The 16510-nt window shown below is 40.7% G+C and overlaps 1 protein-coding gene across 5 annotated transcripts in view; it reads left to right on the top strand.

Annotated features, from left to right (window-relative positions):
- The window catches only part of trim36 (tripartite motif containing 36), a 119905-nt gene that overhangs the window by 89040 nt on the left and 14355 nt on the right, over nt 1-16510 (top strand). For all 5 annotated transcript variants that reach the window (XM_059969585.1, XM_059969589.1, XM_059969587.1 and 2 more), the window contains one exon: nt 6324-6617. In XM_059969585.1, the coding sequence (XP_059825568.1) occupies nt 6324-6617 (294 nt within the window). The remainder of the gene's footprint in view (nt 1-6323; nt 6618-16510) is intronic.

Raw genomic sequence — 16510 nt, 5'->3', positions numbered from 1 at the left:
CTGTTCTTTCTCTTGGCATGCAGGGATAGAAAACTTGGACCATTTTACACGTTTAGGCAAACACCTCCTTGATGCAGGCTTGCCTTGAGTTAAATCCAATCTTGCTGCAGGCTCACTTAAAATGATCTGTGTTTGCTACCAGTGGAATAAATATTACCATGCTATTTACATTGAAACTACTAAAGACTCCAGCAGTCTGTAGGTAGCTTAATGGCCAGCTTCACTTACTTGTAATGGATCAATAACTGCGTTAAGGGCCATGATAAATGGGGCTTTTAGTCCAGCGTCAGTCTCTGTAGAAATGGGTGCTGCTAATGCCGGATGTTACTCAGCTGACTTAGTGACTTTGCTGCTGGAATTCACAAACAGAAAGGCTCTCATGTAACACATTATTGATCGGGAAAAAAATTATTAATGCTCTGGGATCATTCTTTTAAGATAAACCTGAAGTTCGATGGTAGTTTCCAAGTTTCTCATATTTTATTTGTTTGATTTGTAGTGATGTCCTTGCTATAGTAAGATTAAATCTCGGAGGTCAAGTACTCCACAGGACTGGCTTGTTGCCGAGCTGCTCATGTGGATCTGGTCCAGTTTGCCTTCTGTCACAACAAGTCCACAGCAGATGCCATTTCACTCAACCCTGGAACATCTGGACAGGGAAGATGTGTACATCAGGATGCTCTTTATAGACTAAAACTCAGCATTCAATAGTATTAACAGCCTCAAAACTAATCAATAAGCTTCAAGACCTAGGCCTTAATACCTTTTTGTGCAGCTGGATCCTCAACTTCCCCAGTCAGTTCGGATTGGGAACAACATCTCCTCCACAAGGTTCTGTGCTTAACCCCCTGCTTTACTCACTTTATACTCATGACTGTGAGGCTAAGCACAGCTCCAATGCCATACTGATGCTGGCTGAATCAAAGCTGGTGACAAATCAGCATATAGGAGGGAGAATGAAAATCTAGCTGAGTGGTGCCATTGCAACAACCTTTCACTCAATATCAGCAAGACCAGGGAGCTGATTATTGACTACAGGGGGAGGAAACTAGAGGTCCATGAGCCAGTCCTCATTGGGGGATCAGAAGTGGAGAGTTCCTCAGTGTTATCATTTCAGAGGATCTGTTCTGAGTCACGCACATCAGTGCCATTACAAAGAAAGCACCTCTGCTTTCTTAGAAGGTTGCGAAGATTTGGCGTGTCACCTAAAACTTCGAAAACCCTTTATAGATGGAGAAAATACTGACTGGTTGCATCACGGCCTGGTATGTAAAAACCAGTGCCCTTGAATAGAAAAACCTACAAAAAGTAGTGTATACGGCCAGTCCATCATGGGTAAAGCCCTCTTCAATATCGAGCACATTTACATGGAGTGCTAATGCGGGTAAACGGCATCATCAAGGACCCCCACCATCCAGACTATGCTCTCTACTTGCTGCTGCCATCAAAAAGGAGGTACAGGAGCCTCAAGATCCACACAACCAGTTATTGCCCCTTAACCATCAGCCTCGAACCAGAGGGGATAACTTCACTCACCCCATCTCTGAACTGTTCCCACAACCTCTGGACTCACTTTCAAAGACTCTTCATCTCATGTCCTTGATATTTATTGCTTATTTGTTTCCTTTTTACGTGCACAGTTTGTTGTCATTTGCACATTGGTTGTTTGTCTGTCTTTGTGTGCAATTTTTCATTGATTATATTGTGTTTCATTGTATTTACTGTGATTGCCTGCTAGAAAATTAATCTAAGAGTAGTATATGGTAATGTACATGTACTTTGATAATAAATTTACTTTGAACTTTGCATAGTTAGAACTTGATGTGAAATGTTAGTTTATGAACTATTGCTGTCTGGCGAATATTTAGTCCTTAAGCCAAAATTCGTAAACTGAAATGCTGAGAATTTCAATACAAATAGAGAAGACTCTTGGGTATCTGTGGAGGGAGAAAGAGAATTGATGCTCCTGACCTAATGACTTGTTTAGTAATTTCTGTTTTCCTGTTCCTATTGAGATCTCCAGCATGCTCTGTATTTTGTTGTGATATCACTAAAGTGGTTTATCTGATCATTATCTCCTGCTGTTGATTGAAGATTATTGTGTGAAAATTGTCTGTTATTTTACCAAAGTTACAGCCAAGTCTATTGAACTATCACAGGGACTTCACTCCGGCTGCTATAACAAGCAAATGTAGCAGAGGTAATGGCTTAGACTGCTTTTACTTCTTTTGAGACAAGGGTGGTTAGGAATTTAGAAACATAGAAAACCTACAGCACAATACAGGCCCTTCAGCCCACAAAGTTGTGCCGAACATGTTCCTACCTTAGAAATTACTAGGCTTACCCATAGCCCTCTATCTTACTAAGCTCCATGTACCTATCCAGAAGTCTCTTAAAAGACCCTATTGTATCTGCCTCCACCACCGTTGCCAGCAGCCCATTCCATGCACTCACCACTCTCTGAGTAAAAAACTTACCCCTGACATCTCCTCTGTACCTACTCCCCAGCACCTTAAACTTGTGTCCTCTTGTGGCAACCATTTCAGCCCTGGGAAAAAGCCTCCGACTATCCACACGATCAATACCTCTCATCATCTTATACACCTCTATCAGGTCACCTCTCATCCTCTGTCGCTCCAAGGAGAAAAGGCCGAGTTCACTCAACCTATTCTTATTAGGCATGTTCCCCAATCCAGGCAACATCCTTGTAAATCTCTCTTATTTGCATGTTTTGGTAGAGTACCGGGCAAGTATTCCACTCATTCAAAAGGATCCACGAGGGTCCAAAACATAAACAGCATGATGGCCAAAGAGTTATACGTATTGGTGCCATCGGCTCCAGGTTTGCCCACAGCCTGGTTAGTGAGTTGTGTCTCTGTGATCATCCGCTGTGTTGAGGAAGAAGAATGGTGTGGGGAAGGTTGCAGACTGGTTTTCATTGAGACCATTGGAGAGGTGGGGGAAGAACAGGGGCGATTGGGTGGAAGCAGAAGGTGGTGGTGATTGCATAATGCATGTGTGTGGTGGTGGGAGGAGGTTTAGGGTGGGTTGGGAAGGGGATCGGCACGTGAAGGCGTGAGATGACGGGGCAAGAGATATCAGGCTTTCAAGAAAATAATGGTGGGGGGGATTAAGGGATCAGTAGGATGACTGCAGGATTGGAAAAGAAATGATATGGAAGAGGAAAAGAGATTACACAAAGTTTGATGGTATTGTAGATAGTAATGAAGGTTGTAGATTACATCGGGACATTGACAGAATCAGATTTATTATCACCAGCATGTGACGTGAAATTTGTTAACTTAGCAGCAGCAGTTCAATGCAATACATAATCTAGCAGTGAAAAATGATAATAATAAATAAAATAAAAATAATAATAATTAAACAGATAAATCAATCACATACATTGAATAGATTTTAAAAATGTGGGAAAACAGAAATTATAGTAAAAAAACATCCGAAGATTCAATGTCCATTTAGGAATTGGATGGCAGAGGGGATGAAGATGTTCCTGAATCGCTGAGTGTGTGCCTTCAGGCTTCAGTACCTCCTACCTGATGGTAACAGTGAGAACAGGACATGCCCTGGCTGCTGGGGGTCCTTAATAGTGGATGCTGCCTTTCTGAGACACCGCTCTCTGAAGATGTTCTGGGTACAGAGGTGGGCTGTTAAGAGGTAGATGAAGTTCAACCAGGAAAAGTGTGAAGTGATTCACTTTGGAAGGTCTGATCTGAAGGCAAAGTGCAGGATTAATGGCAAGATTCTTAGCAGTGTGGAGGAACAGAGGGATCTTGGGGTCCATGTCGATAGATCCCTCAAAGTTACTGTACAAGCTGATAGTGTTGTTAAGAAGGTGTATGGTGTGTTGACTTCATTAGTTGGAGGTTGAATTCAAGAGCCGTGAGGTAATATTGCAGCTCTATAAAATTCTGCTTAGACCACACTTGGAATATTGTGTTTATTTCTGGTCACCTCATTCTAGGAGGGACATGGAAGCTTTAGAGGGGATTCAGTGGTGGCTTACCAGGATGCTTGCTGGATTGGAGAGGATATCTTATGAAAATAGGTTGGGTAAGCAAGAGCTTTTCTGTTTTGAGTGAAGGAGGATGAGAGGTGACTTGACAGAGGCGTACAAGATGATAAGAGGCATGGTTAGAACCATAGACATTTTACCAGAGTGTAAGTAATATGAGGGGGCATAATTTTGTGATTGGAAGAAAGTATGTGGGGAATGTCAGAGTTGGAGAGTGGTGAGTGTGTGCAGCATCCTTCTTGAGGTGGTGGTGCATGCAGATCCATTAAGGACACTTAAGAAACTCTTGATAGGCACACAGATGAAAGAAAAATGGAGAGCTATGGGGAGGGAAGGGTTAGATTGATCTTAGAGAAGGTGAAAAGGGCCTGTACAGTGCTGTTGTGTTCTCTGTTCTAAGAGATGATTGTTGATGTAGGGACAGGTAAAATGTGGCAAAGCCAGCTGATACTGGATAATGAAGACTGTTATAAAGACTGTAGGAGGGACTGCTGGATTCCATCACAGTGGCTCACAAAGACAAGGGTCCTTTAAGTAAGGATGTTGCCCAGGTCACCATTCAAGGGTAGATTGGCTCCGGGTGTTGAATGTTGTTGATTTTTCTTTGAAGATCCTTACTTTGCAGGGAGATGACCATCATTTTCAACACTGCTTTAAGCCTGATTACCCAGCCTGTGGTGTCTCAGTGGCACTTGTGCATTGTACTGATCCCTTTCGCAGCATCTCTGCAATATATCGGAGCAGTTTAAACTCAGTGGCCATGCCACCACCATAGTGTTTGGATTAATATCTGTCGCTCATGATTCTTAATCTTAGCTTTGTCTGGTTCAGAATACACATGCTGGTGAGGGTGACCCATCTTTACCGATCAGTGGTATATACAGTACCAACACAATGTGTGTGAAGTGAATGAATGGGTCTGCTCCTGCTGCTGTTGTTCAGCAGATACGCATCTTCTTTATCAGGTGCCTAATAGACACAAGACTTTTCATTTAACCAAACCCATCAGAATCCATTCTACAGGAAATTCTGTGTAAATCAAGAATCACGGTCAGCATCAAAGCTTTCTGTGTCAGAATCAATTATTACTGCACCATTTAGTAAATGTGCCCACTGAAATGTTGGCATAGACTAAAGGAAGCTCTTTGTGTTCCATTTGTTAACCTTGAGCACTAATTTATCTTCTGAAACTAGTTACGTTTCCTCTGTCTGATGAATACTGATGTGCTTCTCCCAAGCTCTGGTCTCTTTAATTGAATTTGCTGTTATTTCTTCATGCAATCCAGATTTTAAATCTCGCCATTTTACAAATTGCTTTTCCAATTTAATATTGATGAAACCAATAGAACAGAATGCTACGCAGCTTTAGATCGAAGTGTTCCAAAACGTTTTAGTTATCTTTAAGCATTCATGGAATTGCATTGTACATGCTGGTCTAAGAAAATGTCTCATTTAATGCAATTACTAAGAAAAAATACTGATTTTCAGAAACTAAATATAGTATAATTACAGATCACATATACTTATGTATTATATATATGTACGTATGTGTGTGTGTATATATATATATACACACACACCTCAATATATAAAGTGGCCACTGAGTGTGTGTTCATGGTCTACTGCTGCCTTAGTCCATCCACTTCAAGATTCAACATGTTGACATGTTGTGCATTCAGATATGCTCTTCTGCACACCAATGTTATATTGTGATTATTTGAGTTATTGTCACCTTCCTGTCAGCTTGAACCAGTCTGGCCATTCTCCTCTGACCTCCCTCATTAACAAGGCATTTTCACCCATAGAACTGCTGCTCACTGGATACTTTTCATTTTGTTTACTTTGCACCATTCTCTGTAAACTCTGGAGACTTGTGTGCAAAAATCCCAGGAGATCAGCAGTTTCTGAGATACTCAATCCACCCTGTCTGGCACCAACAATCATTCCGCTGTCAAAGACACTTGGAACACATTTCTCCCCTATTCTGATATCTGGTCTGAACAGCAACTGAACCTGTTGACTATGCCTGTTGACTTTATGCATTGAGTTGCTGCCATGTGTTGGCTGATTTGAGATTTGCATTAACAAGCAGGTGTACAAGTATACCTAATAAAGTGGCCACTGAGAGTATAATTTCCATTAAACTTTTTGAGATGTGAGTATGCTGTCAAGGACAACATTTATAGCCCTTCCCTAATTGCCCTTTGTTTCGTGGAGATGCTATTGCAGGAGTAGGAGTGGGTCACTGTAATGTGGTGTAGGGAATAACGAAACATGCCTTGCGTTTCAGTTCCAGAGGCGCCAGTAATTGATCAGAAGCAAAGCCGACTATACGATGAAGGAATCATCTGTTGGCAGCAGCCCAGTGGCACCCCTCTGGCTGACCACTATAAACTGGAATACAGGAAAATTGATCAAGATGGAGACTGTGTCTGGCAGTCGACCGAGGATGTGAGTGAAACAAGTCAAGTCGTCTCCAACCTCGACACCAACAGCAGTTATGTCTTCAGAGTGAAAGGGTGCAAGAATTCTAATTACAGTGACTACAGCCAGGAAGTAGTTTTCTGTACACCACCTGCTCCAGGTAAGTCCTGCGGGAGAAGGAGGGTTATCATTATTTTACATACAAGAGGTTCTGTAGATGCTGGAAATCCAGAGTAACACGCACAAAATGCTGGAGGAAATCAGCAGATCAGGCAGCATCTATGGAAAGAAATAAACAGACACCATGTCAGGCCAAGACCCTTCATCAGGACTCCTATTATTGTTACCGTTTTAGGCTATTAAATGATAATTTATAAAATTAATTTTCTTCCAAATGGCTGACAAAAAGAGACGTAGAAAACCTACAGCACAATACAGGCCCTTCAGCCCACGATGCTGTGCTGAACATGTCCTTACTTTAGAAAATAGCTAAGGTTACCCACAGCCCTTTATTTTTCTAAGCTCCATGTACCTATCCAGGAGTCTCTTAAAAGACCCTATTATATCTGCCTGCAGCCCATTCCACACACTCACTACTCTCTGCAAAAAAAACTGAACCCGACATCTCCTCTGTACCTACTTCCAACCACCTTAAAACTGTGCCCTCTCGTGTTAGCCATTTCGGCCCTGGGAAAAAGCCTCTGACTATCCGCATGATCAATGTATCTCATCATTCTATACACCTCTATCAGGTCACCTCTCATCCTCCTTCACTCCAAGGAGAAAAGGCGGAGTTCTCTCAACCTATTCTCATAAGATATGCTCCCCAATCAAGGCAACATCCTTGTAAATCTCCTCTACACCCTTTCTATAGTTTCCACATCCTTCCTGTAGTGAGGCGACCAGAACTGAGCACAGTACTCCAAGTGGGATCTGACCAGGGTCCTATATACCTGTAACATTACCTCTTGGCTCTTAAACTCAGTCCCACGTTTAATGAAGTAGAATACACTGTATGCCTTCTTAACCACACAGTCAACCTGTGTAGCAGCTTTGAGTGTCCTATGGACTCGGACCCCAAGATCCCCCTGATCCTCCACACTGCTAAGAGTCTTACCATATTCTGCCATCACATTTGACCTACCAAAATGAACCACCTCACACTTATCTGGGTTGAACTCCATCTGCCACTTCTCAGCCCAATTTTGCATCCTATCGATGTCTCACGGTAACCTCTGACAGCCCTCTACCATATCATGGAATTTTCCGGAAGGTTCAGTACATGATAAATAATAACTAGAGGTTTTGGATTTCTTGACATTTTAACCAGGAATTTTATGCTCTGAATACAAAATTCTAAACTCTGGATCCAGTTTGAATATTACCAGTGCTCAGTACGTGCCTATTTTTAGGTTGGAGGGACGGTTTCTGGAAAAGAATAACAAAGACATGCCTCTATATAAATATCTTCTGGTTGTCTATGAAAAGTTTGGAATGAAAAAAAAACCTTATTTTGAGTCATCCACCAGCTGCCGTGCTTACAAAAGCAGCTCCATGTTGTCACTACAGGAGCCTGGAAGCTAGTGGAGGACTCTGAGTCAGAAGCCACGCTTCCAGCAGTGGAAGTGGAAACTAGAGTGAGCAAACATCTAGAGGGACGTCTGTTCTAGTACGCAGTGAGCACTAGTCCAGTGAGCGACCCTGTCTCTGAGTCAGGTGGGTGGAAAGAGAACCTAGCTCTCACAAACCTGGAGAGTGGCGCTTGTTCTGAATACAGCAACGATATTCCATTGGTGTAGGAGTGCCTTCTTTCCCACGACACACATTTACACATAATAATATGTTTACAAATAATAAGATGAGAGGGCTCTCAGATGTACTTAACATTAGCAACTTACTACATTAGTGATTAATTACATTTATTAGGACAGTTGGCTCATTTTCCCATTGGCATTTGGATATTTGCTGTTGGATAATTGAAGAATTACTGTGCTATCAATATACATGCAATCAATACATGCCCACATTACTAAGGTTGTACTCTAGTCAACCATCCATGTTGCAATTTTCCGTAATGCAAACCCTTGACAAAAAATGACAGTATTTATTGGGTTTTATTTTTGCATTTTGTGTTTATTTAGTTAAATAAATCCACATAACAGTGAATTCTTATTTCATATCACAAATCTTTGTGTAATGATTTGAAAATTCCTCAAAGACTAGTTTCTGTTACCCAAGCTATCATTATGCTGAGGGTACTCTCTATAGGTATATATACCCTTACTCCAAGACTACATGGTAGGCATACACAGGAAGAACTGATTGTTCATGCACAGGATGGATTTCAATCACGAAAAGTACAGTATGTCCAAAATAGTCTGGTTATATATGTAAAATATCTCTATTGTGTGTGCATGTTTTGTCGTGGTTACTTGTAATGAACAGGAAACGCAGACGATCCTTCGAGAAGTCTAAACCTTTATTTGCAAACAAAGGCTGAGGCAATCAGTGAACTTGTCACCGAAAGCCCGCCGAGCTCCGGTGTACAGCATTTTTTTATAGCCATTTCTTATCTCAGTTACACTAGCATACCCTATCCACTTGCAACACATCACCAGCACGTTAGCTTCTCGATTCGCCACCAATATTTCTGCTCAGTAGCCCAGACTTGCTCTAGTCTACTCCCTGGAACACGTGTCCCCCTTCCCGGCCTTGACTGGTCCCCATACCATCACACCACTCCACAATCCCGTCTACCACCGTTATCTCTGCATGCTCACTTTCACTGCTAGCTACATTCTCAAGGCACTGATGCATTCAATACAGAGACAATACAGAGATTACATTCTGGCTAATAACTTGGATACATAGCAAATAGCAAACACAAGGCTGGTTACATAGTTTTGGTTACACAGCAAACAATGCAACTTTATTCTCCAATACATGCAGGCATTATTTCCTGATGTCTAACCTGTTAGTAATATTCAGTCAAGAGGGCAAAGCATGCAATATTATGGAGCCTATCAGAAATGGTCTTTAGTTGACCTAATAGGAGTGACATGCTATATAATGAGAGTCGTTGTAGTCCTTCCCTACATCTGTCAGTTGTACACGTTATTCTCCAAATTATCATAGCAGAACAAAAGTTTGAAATGTACTTGGTTTAACTTCACCTCACAGTCTGTATTTAACACTTCACTGTCATTAAAACTTGTTCCTGATGAAAATAGAAGATACATTTAGCCATGACGCTGTATGGTGATTATTATCTGCTTGTAAATATGATTCATTGAAATTTCATGAAATGTCAGGGGCAATTTATTTCTAATGAATCAGATGTATTGTGATTAAATGAACTTCTGATTTGTGAATTGTTGCCTAAATTTTGAGTCACAGGAGAAATCCATTTGCTCCATTGTTATTGGCTAAGTTTATGTTACAGAAATTCAGAACTGATCTTGGTATTCTGCCTTTCTCTCCATTATCATACTGTCATCCATTGTTTCAAAAGTTTATTCATTGTTTCCTTAAATGGCACTATGCTAACCACCATCTGTAAGAAATCATCACTCTGCAATGATGGGATTGCTTCTGGCCGCTTTTGTCACTTTCTTAATGTCAATTCTAAAATTAAAATGAAAATTTGTATTAAATCTTTCTTTTCCTGACTATCTTTGACATCAATGCCATTGATTCTTTTAACAACAGATCCTCTTTCCTCTGAGCAAATAGTCCCACCTTTCAGTCAAAGATTTTCTAACCATCTCAGTAACCTTTAATACTGAATGCTCTTAGTAATGCTTGAATGAGTCACAAAGTTTAATGGGAAGGAAGATCAGAAAGAATGAGATGCTGAATCTTATCTGAGGACCAGAAGTCCATATCCACTTTTCTGTCCTGGACTTGAAGAGTTGAAGAGACTACACACATCCTGTAGTCCTATTCTATTAGCAGCCATTGCAGTAATGGTTATTCCTTCCTGTGTGATATACCATAAAGCTAAATTAGTTTTATTGTTGTCACACCAAGGTACAATTAAAAGTTTTTTTGCATACCTTGCAGATAGATAATTTCATTACAGCAGTGCATTGAGGTAGTACAAGGGATAGCAGCAACATGAAATGTAGAATAAAATGTTAAGATGATAGGGAAAATCCAGAGGCTACAGATTATAAGGTCCAAGGCCATAAAACTGAGGTCAAGAGTCTATTTTGTACTGGGGAACCAATCAGCAGCCTCGTAACAGCAGTAAAGTAATCTCATTCCAACAACTCAATGTAATGGAGATCCATTCTGTCCTTTCCTTATGTTCACAAATGCTATTTGATAAAATTAGTTCTTGCTGAGACATTGGAACCCTAGGCAACCTTTCCACTTCCTTGATCAAAGTTTATTTGTAGCACTTCAGCCGGGCTTGGAGATTCTTGGCTTCCCTCGGTTCATACTGCACTGGTTATTTCTGCCTCACTTAAGTCCTAAGGCCACCACCTGTGGCCAATACCTCCTTGAAGTCAGTAGTGTTAGGCTGAAATTTAAGGAGAAATGCTAGCAGATCCCTATCGCACATGATGGACTTTGGGGGAAAATGCTGGTTTCTCCATCAGGTTAGCTGGAGTTCCTCCTCCAGCTGCCAGTGCTGGGTGATTTCCATGTATGCTCAAGAAAACCTGTAAAATCCCAAACTTATAGACACAGTAGTTGTTTGCCAACATTCCTTTGACCATATTCCTTTTGCTTCAGCAGCAGAATGTGAAGTTGTCCCCAAGCACTCGCTGGTTATTAACTCTCTAGGTTACACTTAGCAAAGGAAGCTCTCCACTATTGAGTTCAGTGTAAGAAATGGTTGCAGTGGATAAGGTGCTTTAACTTGTATACACATTGTCCAATATTATTTAAATGTTCTTTATGTTTTACATTCTCTCATTTCAAACATAATCAGTGTGTTTTAATGATCTTATTGTTTTAGTAGATTGTTTTAGATGTTATGCCACCAGAGTGTGGCAACTCATTGCAAGCTGTTCCCTGCTGACCCACTAATTACTCCTATTATAATCGTTCTACTCTTTTAAGTCCTAAATGCACTGTGTAATGCTCTGATCTGTAAGAACAGTAAGCAAGATGAAGTTTTCACTCTACCTCAGCACACGACTATAATAATAACAATAAAGTCAGAAACACTTAAAGCTTTTGAAGTTCACTTATGTCAGAGGTGAGATTGAATAATCTGTCAATGATTTTCCAACAGTTTTGAGGGTGGTATTGCCATCCCTGATTAACTGGACTCTGAAAACTTGCACACATTCCTTAATCACACTTTATTTACACATGCCAGATCCTTGTTACCAAACTGTTCTAAGGTTTGAACAAATGAATCCCATTTTTACACAGAAATTGACTCGTTGGATACTAGTTGGATAATCAATCACCAATCAAACTGCATCATGGATATTAATAACCAAAATAATCTACGTATTAAAGGCTGATAATACTTTAGAATTAATTAAGTAAGTGACCAATAGCGTCACTCTAGAATCCTTTGTTTGCATCTTTTTCTTGTCTTGGTGTGTCAAATGGATCCAGCCCCATGCAGTGCAATGGGGAACTATGCTCCTTAAAGACTTTTCTTCTTACATATAGAAATCTACAGCACATTACAGGCCCTTCAGCACAAAATGTTTTGGCGACCATGTAACCTACTCTAGAAACAACATAGAATTTCCCTCGTGTATAGCCCTCTATTTTTCTAAGCTCCATGTACCTATCTAAGAGGGTCTTAAAAGACCCCATTGTATCCACTTCCACCACCACCACCGGCAGTGCATTCCACCCACCCACCACTCTCTGTGTGAGAAATTTTACCTTTAATGTCCTCTCAGTACCTGCTTCCAAGCATCTTAAAACTATGCCCCCTCACGTTAGCCATTTCAACCCTGGGAAAAAGCCTCTGGCTATCCACATGATCAATACCCCTCACTATTTGGGATGACACACACCATCTATAAACTAGCCTTGCATGGACATTATCGTAGCCCTTGTCTTGTCACAACTTCCACCGTATGTTCCATCCACTGACCCTGATCTTCACCATCGCTCTCTCATCAGGCACAGACTTCCATTTCTGCAATAATCAGCAGCTGACTGTCGCAAGCTCTCTCTGAGGGGGAGTACGAGGGTCGGGTGCTTTCTCGGTACCTTTGCACCCATCAGAATTTCTGCAATTGCAAAACAAATGGAATGATGTTCCTAGTTTATTCCACAGCTATATCTAAGAGGTGCAACTATATTCAGTGGCCTGTGAAATTTGTTCTGTGATTGAAAGGGAAGGAAAAGCTAGCTATCAGTGCTATACTTAGTTAAATGCAAGAGCTAACACAATATGGTTTGCTCTTGAAGGTGCAAACATCTTTCATGTCTTGCTCAGCAGCTGAACTTCATGAATGGGAAGCACTGCTCACTTTGACATTATGAGCTCTGCATTTGTGTCTATATTAACAAAGTCCCACAATGACAAGGTTGCACATTTGGTTAAAGTTTGTGGCAGGGTCAGTGCGTACATTTGTACTCCCAGTAATGATGTTTCATTTGGAAATGGCAGGTGGCAATGACAGGGTGGATTTATGCTCCAGCTTGGTATGCAAGGCAACGGAAGTGGGGTTGAGAGGGATAATAAGTCAGTCGTGATGGAATGGCGGACAAACTCAATGGGAGGAATGACCTAACTCTGCCCCTAGGTCTTATGGGAATGTTTCCATCCTCTTTCTTGTTACCACTAAAGCTGGCGGTGAGAGTTGGGCTGGTGAGTAGGATATTATGCTGTAGATATATCTGTAAAAGGGTAATGAATAACCAACATAAAAATATTTCATATGCACACCATAAGCATATTTTTATAATTAAAATATCAGTATCCAGAATCTGCTGAGCAAAGTTACAGGTTCTTTCTGGAAAGCTGAAATGTCTGTTTAGTTCTCAGGGATTTTTTTTTGTTTATTTTCTCTAATCAATTACAAGAGGCATAATGGATAAAGGCGTACAGTACATGGTCCGTCGTGGCAGAAGTGGGTCACTTCATTTCCAGGCTTCGGAGTTAATGGCATCTGCATTCACTGCATAACTCTTACATAAACTCAGTCCACCGCCACAGATGGGGAACAGCCTAGGAATTTCTTGCAGGCAACAGTAGCCTGTTTGTTTTCCATTTCTGAAGAAGAATCTCAGATCCATCTGCATGTTTTTATGCAGATTTGTTCCTATTACTTTTAACGTTTGTATTTATTTTAATGACTTTTTTTGTAGTTTCTGATTTTCTTTGATCTCTTTGTTATGTTTATGTATAGTGCTTGTAAGTGTCATTCTCACCTGTCATATCACACCCACAGCTTCCATGTTAACTCATCCTTCCTATTTGCCATGTGCCATTTACTGGCGAGGGAAATCTGCTCTGAGGCCTGAGGTTATCTCTCTTGTAAATGCTATCTTTCAGAAAGAGGAACTTAAACTTCAGTCATGGCAGAGCTTCTTGGAATACCAGTCAGCTGCCATCGATTTTATCATATTCTTTTTTATTTTTGCTGTTTTTTTTGTTGATTTTTAACTTCATCTATCACACGTTTGTGACTTTTGAACCACCAGAGCAACTAGTTGAAAATGTAGCTGCTTCTGGTCATACTTAAAATAAGCTGAAACAAATCTTTTCATCATACTTGTTCATGCTTATTTTACTGTGTACCTTCGTTCCGTAAAATCAGCATTCATTTCCTTTAAAGTGTGTCAATCTTCCTTTAGTTAATGCTTGCTGAAAACATCAAAATGGAGCTTGCCAAGTAAGTGAATTGATACAATTTGATGTTATTAAAACTAATTGATTGGCTGCAAAGTGATATTTTCATAGAAGTATTATTGTGGAGTTTCTTCATCTGAATGGTTAACTGTACATTTTTGTATTTTCCCTGCTGACGACAGTAAAGCATTCTTAACATTTAAAGGGGCACCTTGGTTCATAAAATGATTTTTGATTTGCATTCAAAGAATTAAAGGCATTGCCTCAATGGCACCTTTTATCCTCTTTCTGGAAATTCAATATTACTTCACAGACCACGTGTTATTTTGAAGTGTCGGCAACGTTGTAGAAAACATAAATCATTTCACACACTGAAAGGTTCCACAAGCTGAAAGACGATAACTGAACATTATCTCTTCTCCCCTTGGTGTCGTGTTCGACTCTCAGATGAACTTTGGATCAAATAACTGCGCCATCATTAATTTCCCTGCTGATAACATTGCCTGATTCTACCCTGTTACAGGACATCTGCTGCTGAAACCTTTACCCATACCCGTGTTCCCTCTAGATTTCACTGCAGTTGACACTGCTGTCCAACGTTCTTCATTCTCCTCATTAGAACTGTACTTGCATTGAGTCGCATTCAGCCTGTCCTGCCTCATACTGGTTCCTGCTTAAACAATGTCTGGATTTAAAAATTCAAACTATTGCTCCAACAGTGCCACAATTCTCAAGAGCCACAAAGGAATGACGCAGCTCTATAAAAATCAGCTTAGATCAAACTTGGGGTATTGTGTTCAGTTCTAGCAGCCCCATTATAGGAAGGATGTGGAAGCTTTAGAGAGGATGTAGAGGAGACTTACTGGGATGCTACCTGGATTAGAGAGCATGTCTTATGAGGAAAAGTTGAGAGACCTAAGGCTTTTCTCTTTAGAGTGAAGATGGATGAGATGAACTGATGGAGGTGTATAATATGATAAGAGGCATGGAATGGAGAGCCAGATAAAGTATCCAAAGTGGAAATGTCTAATACAAGAGGGCATAATTTCAAGATGATTGGAGGAAAGTAAAGGGGAGCACGTCTGAGATATTTTATACAGTGTTGGGTGAGTGGAATGTGCTGCTGCGGGTAGCAGTAGAGGCAAATACTTAAGGGACTTTTAAGCAACTCTTGGGCACATGGGCGAAGGAAAAATGGAGGCTTCTGTAGGAGGGAATGGTTCAATTAATCTTGGGGTATATTAAAAGGTCAGCATAACATTGTGGGCTGAAGGACTTGCAGTGTTCTATGCCTACATATCTCTCCATGATCTTTCTTCTTTATCTCTGACTAATTTTTGGTAAGTGCCATTTTAACCATTGCCTTGGGTTTCTAAGATCCAATACTCCGACATTCTCCTCTCAAGTCTGTCCCACTCCCTATCCCTTTCTCGCTTTTGACCATCAGCCCTCGTATCTCCTTCCGCTCACTGTCATTCTTTTGTATTTGATGATGAATATATTTCACTATTGTAGTGCTGACTGTATGTTGAGGATTAGTATGGACACCAGAGACAACTCCCACACTCTACAATGAATTGTGGAGGTCTGGAATGCACTGCCTCGGAAGGCAGTGGAGGCCAATGCTCTGGATGCTTTCAAGAAGGAGCTGGATAGGTATCTTATGGATAGGGGAATCAAGGGATATGGGGACAAGGCAGGAACCGGGTATTGATAGTAGATGATCAGCCATGATCTCAAAATGGCGGTGCAGGCTCGAGGGGCCGAATGGTCTACTTCTGCACCTATTGTCTATTGAATTAAAACCATGGGATCTTTTACACACAGGTGTTTGATGTTCCTTCCAAAAGACAGCACCTCCCTCACTGCAGAACTGCTCTGGATCTGTTGAGCTCTTGTATAGAGTGACACTCTAATGCAGTAAACTAAATCAAATAATGTTCCATCAAGTCTCTTGTAGATGAGATCATGCTTAATGAAAAAAAAAACTTGACATTAAGTGCTTCTTCTACCTCATCAGGCTACTTTTGATGCACATCAGTACATGGTAACAGGTTTATTTTAATTAACTTAACCTATGAAACATCCAACAGCACCAACCAAGTGCCAATGTCTTCAACTAATCAATGGACCCATAAACTGTTTAAAAACAATCTGCTAAACAAACCCGTGAATTTATAAGAAAATGTGACTGAAGAAGTGCTATGTATATTTATAAATGGTTTAGTTCACCAATATGCTCTGAAATAAATTAGGTGAGGTTGTAAAATAAA

The sequence above is a fragment of the Hypanus sabinus genome, chromosome 5 (assembly GCF_030144855.1).
Source record: "Hypanus sabinus isolate sHypSab1 chromosome 5, sHypSab1.hap1, whole genome shotgun sequence".
NCBI classification, from domain to species: domain Eukaryota; kingdom Metazoa; phylum Chordata; class Chondrichthyes; order Myliobatiformes; family Dasyatidae; genus Hypanus; species Hypanus sabinus.
Note: the sequence above shows the minus strand (reverse complement) of the source record. Positions and strands in the feature narration are given on the sequence as shown.